Source organism: Musa acuminata, chromosome BXJ2-6, assembly GCF_036884655.1.
Source record: "Musa acuminata AAA Group cultivar baxijiao chromosome BXJ2-6, Cavendish_Baxijiao_AAA, whole genome shotgun sequence".
Taxonomy (NCBI): Eukaryota; Viridiplantae; Streptophyta; class Magnoliopsida; order Zingiberales; family Musaceae; genus Musa; species Musa acuminata.
The window spans coordinates 37412037-37423421 of record NC_088343.1 but is presented as its reverse complement, the minus strand read 5'-3'; the positions used below and the strand labels follow the sequence as shown (position 1 = coordinate 37423421).

At 37.6% G+C, this 11385-nt stretch overlaps 1 protein-coding gene across 1 annotated transcript; it reads left to right on the top strand.

Annotated features, from left to right (window-relative positions):
- Positions 1-216: 216 nt before the first annotated feature.
- Positions 217-8655, top strand: LOC103989086 (probable receptor-like protein kinase At1g49730). The gene is made up of 9 exons (XM_009407839.3): positions 217-466; positions 2989-3540; positions 4779-5069; positions 5614-5875; positions 5965-6017; positions 6103-6170; positions 7077-7166; positions 7249-7330; positions 7818-8655. Exons 1-9 carry the CDS (start codon positions 385-387, stop codon positions 8339-8341), a joined length of 2004 nt encoding a protein of 667 aa, XP_009406114.3. The 5' UTR covers positions 217-384; the 3' UTR covers positions 8342-8655.
- Positions 8656-11385: the final 2730 nt, after the last annotated feature.

Sequence of the window (11385 nt, the reverse complement as noted above, 5' to 3'; positions counted from 1 at the left end):
GTAAGGCGTAGGCGGGGACGCAACAACGTATTGCTCGCGATAATACCTCTCCTCCCGACGCACGACATGCTTGGGGCCCCACGCCCGCGGTTCCGCTGGCCCCACCAGACGGGACCACCGCACGTGCCGTGGCTGTCGCGTCCGGTTCCGCTCACCCTCGGCACCATTTAAGGCACCCCCACTCGTCGCCACCTCCGCCGCGCTCCCTCCCTTGTCGCGCTTTACGGACCGAGACGAGGCGAAGATTCGAAAGGAGGACTTTGGTGGAGTTGTTAAATTAGGAGAGCAAGGAGGCAGGAAGTGTGGTTCTCGCTACCCACTGCTCTCTCCCACTCTCTCTCGCTTGCCCTGTTCGCCTTTCTTGCTTTCCTTGGCTGGTCTCCGATGCGGCCGTACCTCTTGCTATCCTCCTTCCTGGTAGCGCTAGTGTTTGCGGGGCCCAGCTTCTTGCCGGCGACCGCAGGAGGTTCTTTTCCTTTGCTCTCGTCGATGGATCCATGTCGAAGTTCCGTTTATTGCCGGCTGTCGTTGTTTCTGACGATTTGTGGGTTCTGGCTTTGGTTCTTTGCGGTTCTCATGGCTATCTTTATGATCTTTTGTTTCTTTCTCATCTTTTCGGTGCGAGCTCATTTTGTTATGTAGGGGTTTGTTGTGAGAATGGTCCAAGGTCATTTGTTGTTTTCCGAGATAGGCTTCGGTTCGCTCAGCATTTGCTCCTCAAAATGGTTCCTTTTGGTGGGCAAGCTTTTCCTTACTTCCAGATTAGGGCATCACATGGATTTTCAAACGTTAGCATCACGGCTTGATGTCGATGTTCATTGTGAGAATGACTTATAGCTGCTGCATTTTTCTTGGCAGCATACTTGGTCTCATGTTCTTGAGTCTTTTGAACAAACGACTCATGACTCGACGCTAATTCTAAAAGGTGTCGTTTTCGCCGAGTTCCTTCCTTTTTATTTGCCTAACAAGGTAATTGCTGCATGGCAAAGTAGATGGAACACGGTTAAGTGGAGTAATGAAACCATATTTTGGAGTAATACGGATTGACCAAGGAGAAATTACTAGGTTTCGTCTAGTCATTGATCTTTTACTATTGTTATCGTTCTAGTCTGCCATGCGTTTCTGCATAGCCTGGAGCCTGAGCTGTCCAGAACTCGTTCATGCCAGTTGTTTCAGACACACAGTCACCAAGCATTAATCATCACTTGTCTTTTTCTTCTGTTCACCTGGTTGGCAAGCGAAACTGAAGGGCCCAGTTTTGTTCCTAGTTTGTTCTTTTTTCCTTGAATATTTGTTGTCCTTCCTCGTTCAATTAACTTAAGAGGCCTTGCCCAGCCGTTCCTATGTATCATACAAGTATACAACTAGTATTTTTTTTTTGTATAATTTCTCTGACAGCTTGTGAATCCCTTTTTGGTATTGGCCTTGGTGTAAATGCTATTGTATGGCTTAGCTGAATAGATTTACTTCCATTAATTGTTTAACGATTGATACATTTTTGTTCTCATTATTTTACGTGAGAGTTATCAAACCTTTCGGAGGTTAGTGTTACTCCCACTTTTAAAAGTAAGCACTTTCTCTTTGATCCATAACAATATTGTGATCGCTCTGCAATTAGAAGATTTCTGTTATAAAGAGCATACTTTCTTTTGAGCCCGAAGACTTCAATTGCTTTTGAGGATTTGCTATGTTGCAGCATTTGCTAATTTTCACTTTGTTTCTGGTGCAAAAGTTTCTGCATCTTATCCATAACATAAACTACGGAGCATAGTTTTATGTCTGGCTGAACAACTTGAGCAAGCCTTGCTTGGGTCACTCGATCGTTGGTTGGACCGGTGGCTTAAGCAATCAGGCTGTTAATTCGATATAAAATATCTAAAAATAAATATATGTATCTATTATATATTTGAGAGATAAATATTTTTTGGTATTAAAAATATATTAAGATATATAATGAAAATATACTTATGAAATTTTATTTTGTTAGAGAATGAGTTGATAAAATTTGATGATCAACAAATCAAAATCTAAACTCTAATGAATTAGCTGACAGGAAAAAGAGGTCAGCAAATGACACGTCATGATAAGAAAAAAAATGTTTGTGAAAGAAGGCAAGAAAGACAATGGTTAAAAAAAAAGAAAGAGAATATATTTCAAAAAGAATAAGGGAGGATGACAAGAAAAGAATTACCGATGATAGTGATGATAGATTTCAAGAAGGATAGACGAGAGAGATAGAGGGGGCAACTAGAAAGAGAAGTGGATAATGTGTGCTTTGAGAAATTATATACTCTTTTTTTTTTTTGCAAAAAGGACTAAAATACCATCAATAAGTAAATATGTGTACTTATTTAAGGGTATTATTGTCAATATTGATAAAAACTGTCGAATTAGTGAACCACATTGGCCAAGGGTCCAGTTCAGGTTTTCCCTGTTGGCCGGCTGGTCTGGTCCAGAATCACATTACATTGGTTTCCTCTTTGTGGTTAAAATGTTGCTTCACTGAAATCTTTGGTAACCTGTGTCATTGAAGAATAGTATATAGTTTATATAGCACCTTGCTTTCAAGAACTTCTTATCAATGTCATCAGTCTGATGAAACGATATCATATGTTTCCTACAATCAAGTTGCTGTTGGAAGCTTTATATCTTCTTGAAGCTACAGATATAATAGCATATAATCTAGAATATTAAAATAATAAGTCCATTGAAAACCACTATTGGAGTGTCAGGATTATTGCTGCTTAAGAAAAGATGGGAATTAGAGACTTTCTGTGCTACATACAGAATTTCAAATTATGCTTTGCATTGGCAGTTCTCTCTCAGTATTGGCACATATAAGAAAATGTGATGTTAACCATGGTTGGGATTTTTTTGTAGTAATGATTTAGTTAGTCTTTTTCATGCATACCATTAGCACTACATGAATGATGCACCTCGATGAAAATATGTTGGTATTTCTGATAACAACCGTATTTTCTTACGTAGATTGTCCCCTGGATATGAGTTGGTGGAATTTAACGGCAGCAGCTTCTGTATGCTCAGATCAAAATGGACGAGCTAAGTGTTGCCGCTATATCAATGCCTTCATTGCAGTTTCTGTTGCTTATTATGCAAATGCAACAGGAGAGCTGGGGGTTCCATCAGCATTTTCTGATGACTGCTATAATTCTATTTCTGACACCTTGAAATTAAGTGGAATACCTTCTAATGCAACTATGTTCTGTGGATTGGGACTTAAAATTCATATTTCCTATCAATGTGAGGGGAGAGTAACTATCTCAGATATGCTGCATTCTCCAAATTTTTATGATGTCATCAGAAACTGCAAGCTGCCACTATCACTGGATAATAGTTGCAAGAGATGCTTAAACTCTGGTTTGTCATACCTTCGCCATCTTGTAGGAGACCAAGATAACGTTACCTTGAATACCTGCCGTGATGCAGCTTTTGTTGCACTTGCAAACCAGGGGGAGAACTCATCAATAATTGATATTGCAACTTGCTTCTTCAGTGTTAAAGGGCTCAGCATTCATCAAGGTGTGTCCATTTTAGATTTTTTGTCATATAAAAAAAAGAATTTATGCTTAAAGAGCTTATTTATTTTCCCTTTCAGACTTCGTAGGGCTGGCACTTTATGGCACATTATATTCATGGAGGAAGCTAGTAGCCTAAGATGAAGTCAAAAGTGATATTCAAAGCCTCTGACGCATGAAATACTAATTTTGTATAAAATCATAAAGCTGAAAATCAAGCAAATATATCAAAAATGGTATCTTGTATTTTGTTCATTAGACTTCTTACTCTGTCATGAAGTAGATTTTAAAATTTTGAAATGTAACTGAAAAACAAGGCAAACAAAGAAATTAAGGTGTGTATGATATTTTATTGTTGAATCTAGCAAAAAGTTTAGTCCAATCAATGCATATATGACAAACATCAACATAATACATGCTTTGATTAGTGGTGTCTTGACAATAATCAATATCAATATGACCTGTATTTCTTGGTATCACCAGAAAATATTAAAAAAGTCAAATGTCAACTAGCACCAGATCATATGGTCCAATATTGGTCCTTTGCTCAGACAGAACCTCATGCAGTGTGCTGGCATAATCATACCCATGTCAATTGGGCCAATTGTTATTTTCTGAATGAGAGCAACATTTTCTGTAGTGATTCATTAATGCAACTGACTATAGAAGTGAGCCTGCATAGGCGTAGGTTGCTTCATGCACTGGGTTCGTGGTTTTTAATTCATTGATGCAATTAAACCTTTGATTTAATCTATTGGAGTCAATTGTAACTTTTAATTGTGATGCTCAATTTCTTCGTATAAGAAAACATTGCTCGTGTTTTGTACTATGTTCATGCTTCAACTAAGTTTTATGTTTTGGCTTATGTTAAAGTATGAACATTGCTCGACTGAGTTATCAGTGGTGGTGTTATTTTAGTTCACACCGATTATTTTTTTTTGTGTCAACATAGTTTGTATCCCTATATAGGATGCTTAATACATTGATGAGGTCTACTTAATCTGTATGAACTAGCTATGAATGATAACCATCAGGTATATATCCTTTTATGCTTTTAAAGCTGTTCTGGTTTTATGTTCAAGCAGTCTATTCTCTTTAACCATTTTATTTTGGTGACCTAGGGAAATGTTGAACACTCTAGTTATCTTTTTCTTGAATATATGGAGTGGGCTTTAACCGCTTTTACTTATATTGTTTTTTGTTTGTCATGACAATTTTCTGTGAACTGAAATTCTATTGCAGGGAATTCTTCAGAGCCATTTTTTTCACCTGTTGCCCCAGCAACTTCTCCAGCTTCTGCACCAATTCGTGCGCATGATCTTTTTGTTAAACCATTTAGAGAACATCACCATCCATTCCAGCTCACTTTAATACCAGGAATTGGTATTATGATTACTGGATCAGCAATTCTATTACTAATTATCCTGATACTTCTCATTCATAAGAAAAATAGAGAATTAAGAAGTGCCAGCAATCCAACAAGGAGCACATCGGATGCCTCCTCTTTCCCACATGTCTGGAAGAATAAGAAAGGTATGCCAATTCTAAAATGTGGTTGCTAATGGTGCAATCTAACTAATGGTCATTAGAAGTAGATCACTAAGTCCTCTTGATAAGGTTTCGTAGATAGGAAAATACACAAGATGAAAGAGAATATTGAGAAAATTATATTCTAAGGGAAGATGTTAAAATTTTATTGGTTAAATTACTACTTAGCATGATATTTACAAATAAAGAAACATATATATGGTAGATGAGGCGGATTAGGTCAACGTTTGGTGACTTTCATTTCCTTTTTCTTTTCATGAACAATTTTAGGTCTTGACTTGGACTACTGGATGTGAACTTCTATTCAGATCAATGATATCTTTAGGCCATTTTAAACTAACAATTAGTTATGAATTTGAGAATATTGCTGACCATATGGTCTGTTGGATTTTTGGCATATCAAAGTGATTCCCTTATATTTGTTCGAGTCACTTTTTTTTATTTGGCTTATTTGTTAGGAATGGAGTAAGCTAATTAGCAACGGTGCATTAAAGAAATGAATAATCAGTCTTACCTTGACCTTTTACAGGTGCTTCCACCATGTTTCATAGGTACAGTTACAAGGAAATAAAGAAGGCGTCAGGCAATTTTAGCAAAATTTTAGGAAAAAGTGAATTTGGAATCCTGTACAAAGCTCAATTTGATGATGGGTTCGTTGCTGCTGTGAAACAGATTAAGAACATGTCAGTACTTAGTGAGGAAGATTTTTGTCGAGAAATGGAAATTCTTGGCAGACTGCATCATCGTCATCTTGTTACTCTCAGAGGCTTCTGTTCTTCTAGACAGGATAGGTAGTTACCTCATTATGTGATCATATAGTAGTTCAAACTTCAAAGTGCTTTTGAGATACAGATTACTGTAGTTTCTTTTTTATTTTCAGGTTTATGATATATGAATTCATGGAAAATGGAAGCCTAAAAGATCAACTCTATTGTAATCTCTGCTCTATCTTCTCTTCATGGCCAATGTTTGGTGTTACAATTCAAGTTAGGCAAATTCTGTTCTTTTATCTTTGCAGCATCTGGACGAACTCCATTACCATGGAAGACCAGGATCCAAATAGCCATTGATGTTGCTAATGCTCTGGTAACTCATTGCAAAACTTGCTACTGCCATAATAATTAAAGTGCATCAAACTCATTTATCAGAAAGCTTTTTAAGTAAACTTTGTATTAGTTTCATGTAAAGGAAACCTCTTTGAGCAGGGAGGTATATTTGTTATTATGAAATTACTTCTACCATCCTGGTCTAAAAAGTTAACTTTATGTTTTCTAACAGTTAACAACTTCAATCTGTTAAACAGTGGACATGCCAAACTATCTCAAATGTTTACCTCCAAATTCGTGCAGTTTAGTTTCTTTAATTATTATGCATGTCCACCTAGCTGCATGTTCAGGAGCAGTCTTATGTCTGCTGTTCATGTGCTTATCCAGTGCGTATTTATTTTTGTATGCAAAAAATTAATCAATTTTAATCAATCTATGTTACTCCATAAAAGCTTTTGATGATTATTAAATAGCTGGTATCTAGGTCTTTTCACCAAACTAACTTAAGTCTTGATCTGGCATCCAGCAATCTTTCTCATCTATTCTTGAACTATCTAGGGAAAAGTATGCATGTTTTTGGATTCTAGATGCATTTTCACATCTCAAGTCCATGTTGTCACATGTATTACATTACTTGAATTTTGGACTGTTTTAGGCCTCAAATAACCTCTTACAGTTGGTTTGCATCATGAGGTCTAGTTGGAAGTAAGAAGATACGTTGCAGTTGCATCCATATTATATATTTTACTGATGGTTTCAAACACCTATAATCCGCATAGAATGAAAGCTCTGTAATATGCAGATTATTTCTTCAGATTGACCAACTGTGTCCATATGATGACAAAGCTCTAAATTTTATGAAATCGAGCAACTTATTTCAATTAGATTGTCCAAATGTCTAGCATAGGGTTATGAAGCTCTTTAATTTATTAAATTGAGCATGCAGGAGTACCTCCATTATTATTGTGATAACACTCTTTGTCATGGGGACCTAAGGTCAAGCAATGTCCTTTTCGATAAGAATTTCTTAGCAAAGGTACTTTACATGAGCAAAAATGAATACATTCCTTATTGCTCTCTATTCGTGCAAAGAGCTAACAAATACTGACTTTTAATAGGTTGCTTATTTTGGTTTGGAGCATTCTACGAGATGCGCAAGTAGACATGTACCGCATAATGGTAATGCATTGGGAACTTCAGGTTAGAGTCCTCTTAGATTCTGTGCATGATTTCTGTGTTGGTAATTGGCACCATATTAAAATACTATTATCATTTCTTGAAATTTCCAATGGCTTTAACAACGGTTTCCATTTCATGACACTGGGATAGCTATATGTTGCACTGACTGGCACATCCCTGTACCAGTTAGCATAGGCCAATATTGGTTAAATCATATGTCAGCGCCTTCAGCGGAGGCAAGCATGGCCCATGCTGATACTTTTCATACAGAATACTAGTTGACCTTTGTTGAGTGACAGTTGTTAATTTATAGACATGTGGCCTATATTACAGTGAAAAGTCAGATAACATGGATGAGGAAACTGTAATATATGAGATTTCATAGCACCTTAGAAATATTATCAAGTGCATGCTAACAGTAAGCTAATTCATGCAATGAAATAATTATGATCCCTTTGTGATTAGAGGATGTCACAAGACTGAATGACATCAGTGGCTTGTTGTACAGGTTATCTGGATCCTGAGTATATGGTCACCAAGATGATGACTGATAAGAGTGATGTCTACAGCTACGGGGTACTGCTGCTAGAGCTTGTGGTTGGAAAGCAGGCAAGCCTTAGTCACAGAAATCTGCTTCAATGGTCTCAGGAACTAGCAGACAGTTTTAGGCTCTCAGAATTGGTTGACCCAGCTATTGCAGACGCAGTCGATTTAGAGCAGCTCCATGTGGTGGTGGGGATAGCAAAGTTGTGCACTCAGAGGGAAGTGAAGGAAAGACCATCAATCAAACAAATTCTCAGAATGCTACGTGAGAGATTGGATCCTTCATACACTGGCTTTGCTAAGGCTGTACAAGGTGAAGGCTGTCATGATGATGGGAGGTTATTCACCGAGAAGCAACAAGAAAATGAGGTTATCACGTTGAGTGGAGATGCGAGATGTCTTCAGTCTTCTTCAAGCACTTCGAGATCCTACTGCAGTCGAAGCATTTTGCTCGAGTGCAACTCGCCACAGTCCCCTCATGGCATTTAGTCTGTTTAAGATTGTTTCAGCCACATGAACTTGTTTATGCTGCCTTCGGTTTCAGGCACCAGAGAGAACGACAAATCCAAGTGACTGTGATGAATCAGAGTGGGTGGGTCTAATGCCATTGACAGGAGCTCTATTCACCATTGCTTCTACAATGTTCTTTTGTTTCCTCACCCTTGTGCAAAATTCCGAAGTTGAGGCAGATTGTTCCTAGTAATGTGTTCAAACCTTGGTTCTTGTTGTACGAATTTTGTTACACAATGCTATTGAACATCCAGTGTTTCATCATCATTGAGCAGAGATGTCCTTTTCCATTACTTGTCTGGATGACTTATGTGGACCTTGTCAAAGAAGCTGCAAAAATTGATAGGTGATTGATTCTTTACAGATGTACTGTGTTATCATCCTGTTGAAAACTTCAGCTGATGCATACCCAAAGTTAAACTTTGCTCATCCAAGTTGTATATGGTTACTTCTTCTTTTAGCTCCTGAATATTCTAACTCAAGGTTTTTTGTTAAAATATGAGCATCAAAATCAAGACTTCTGGTTTACAAGAACATGGAACCATTAAGTTGTGTTGATATCAGAAACATCGGGATTACAGTGATGTTAGGAAAGCTTTAGATTGCACATGTACCTACAAGAAACAACAGTTATACAGCTGAAAGTTATATAAATACATACCGGTTGCTAATAATTTTTTACATTGATTTAATTCTTAGATTCAACAATTGAGGCATTAATCTTTTGATCCTTCCTGCTGCTCTGCTAAAGAGACATTAGCCTCGTGTTTATGAAGTGCAAGCACCAGTTTAGGAAGTGGCATCACATATGGCATCATCAATATGAAAAAAAAAACCTTATATTTTAGATGCATTTTCTACTTTCTTGTGTGCTCCTGGATTGAAATGAGAATTTATAGTGAACATCAACTTCTTTCTTATCTGAATTATGCATACAACTGGGATTTCTTTCTGGCTTTCTTTTGTCCTGGCTTTAGTTGGAATCACATATCATCAGGACCTTGCTCTACAGCAAATCAGATCTATCCAGCAGCAGAAGCCACACCACATCCAGTCTCTGCCAGCTCAAAAGTTGAATCTGTAGATTGAGTGATGAAGACCCCTAAAAAAACTTGATCTGAAGATCCAAAGGCTGTGTAATTTTGGCTAACTGTTCTCCTTTGGACTCTTTCCCTGTGCTGCATCCCCCGTCATTCACAATCATGTTCATGGAGGACAAACTAATATGGACATCAGTATGTGGTTGATTTTTGTCACTTCTAATTTGCAGGTATCACAATGAATCATGCTAGTAGAAAACACCCAAAGGATTCTCTTTTGTCTTTCGAGTTTGAGGTTTTCTTGATATGTACATGATCATCTTCTGATCTCACCCCTCTAATGACCATGGGAACTCATTTTTTAATAGGAGAAATTAGCTAACATGCTGAATTTTACATGTTTTCTTGGTGCTCATTTGAATGTAAATTTGTTCATATTTGTCTTTCATAGCATTTCCATGTAGAAAATCTTATATTATCATCTGAGCTGCAAAATAGCTTGAATCTTGTCTTGGAAATCATCCATTGTTTGTCAGTCTCAACACCTGATTATATAGCTGGATTCATAACATACTTACTGTTTGCATTCAGTACTCTTGAGTTAGAGGTACATGCAATCTGAATCAACACATTGCCAATTGCATCCAACTTGTTTAGTCTGTGTTGTCTGTGAATATTTTCTGTTCTGTAAGGTTGAGTATACCCTAAGGAAGTAAATTAGACTTCATAGTAATAATTGTATAAATCCTTGTACCATTCATTGCTTTGTTTTCTTTTCTTCTTGTTATGTAGTGTCTTTTTGAGTTTCCAGTTAACTGAAACTTTGCCTTTGAAGCCATGCTATCGATTATGTGTAACCAAGAGGACTCTAAATGGAGCCAGATCAACCAGGTATGATTTTTTGATACCTGAATCTTTTCTCATACGAGTTCCAGAAACTGTGATAGAACTAATCACTAAATCCAGCACAAGTATGAAATTGATTTCCTTGATTTGATAAGTAGTAAGACAGTGAGATATGAACTAAGTGTTTTTTTTCCAGAGATTTAATTTCCTTTTGGCAATGTTTCATAATAATGTTATTTTCTGTTTTGGCATGATTTTTCCTGATAGATTCTTTCTTTCTTTCTTTCACTTCATCCGAGCTCATTGATCATGACAACCAGGTTCCACATAGAAGACATTGCAGCCTCTATGATGCTTTCTATATCAGAGCTCCATCCTTATCCCATATGATGGATTGAGTATTACCAGTGCCAATAAAGATGTAGGATTCCAAGTGGGGACACAAAGTGAAAAGAACAAAGTGGAATGACATGCCTCAAACCTGGAAGAGGGACTCCATGTGTTCACACACTCCTTGGATGAATCACTGATGAGAAGATAAGCTGCTTCTTTTGCAGGCATGTCAAGCACCATGCTACATTCCAACCATTGCCTTCAGCTGCCCTCACCCTTCCAATTCTTACTGTCTGAGTAGATGCTGATCATGTGATGCAGGGCAAGAACACAACCAGAGCTGGCAACAGTGCAGATAGAACATCTGGATTTGGATGAGAAGAGAAGGTTGATTCCTGGAATTTTGGCTCTTCTCTTCAAGCAGGTACTTGCTTGTCATGTTCCTCCCATTTCAATTCTGTGATAAGATTGGAGAAACCTGTGCCAGCTTTGTGACTCCGACTCCACAACAGTGAGCCATGAGTGGCTTAGCAGACAGTACATTTGCCCTCTTACAGTATGGATGATTCAGCATATCAGTGGACTAGAAGTAGATTTATTTGGATTATATACCATCATCACCTTCCTTTCATTTCTAACTGTATCCAATATGACACAACACTGGTAGTACTTGAAGTCCATCATCAACTTGGAACAACCGCTATGATCCGATGTGATTCGGATTATTGCATGAGTAGTTGGCTGATTGATGTGGCACCGACAACCTCACATGAATAGCTTTGCGACTTCTAAATCGTCCTTTGC

What these genes read in the sequence shown, in the direction of transcription:
- LOC103989086 (XM_009407839.3), top strand. Translation starts at nt 385, where the DNA reads ATGCGGCCGTACCTCTTGCTATCCTCCTTCCTGGTAGCGCTAGTGTTT. An exon ending in CTTGCCGGCGACCGCAGGAG is followed by an intron (nt 467 to 2,988) that starts GTTCTTTTCCTT and finishes TTTCTTACGTAG; the next exon opens with ATTGTCCCCTGGATATGAGT. An exon ending in TGTCTGGAAGAATAAGAAAG is followed by an intron (nt 5,070 to 5,613) that starts GTATGCCAATTC and finishes GACCTTTTACAG; the next exon opens with GTGCTTCCACCATGTTTCAT.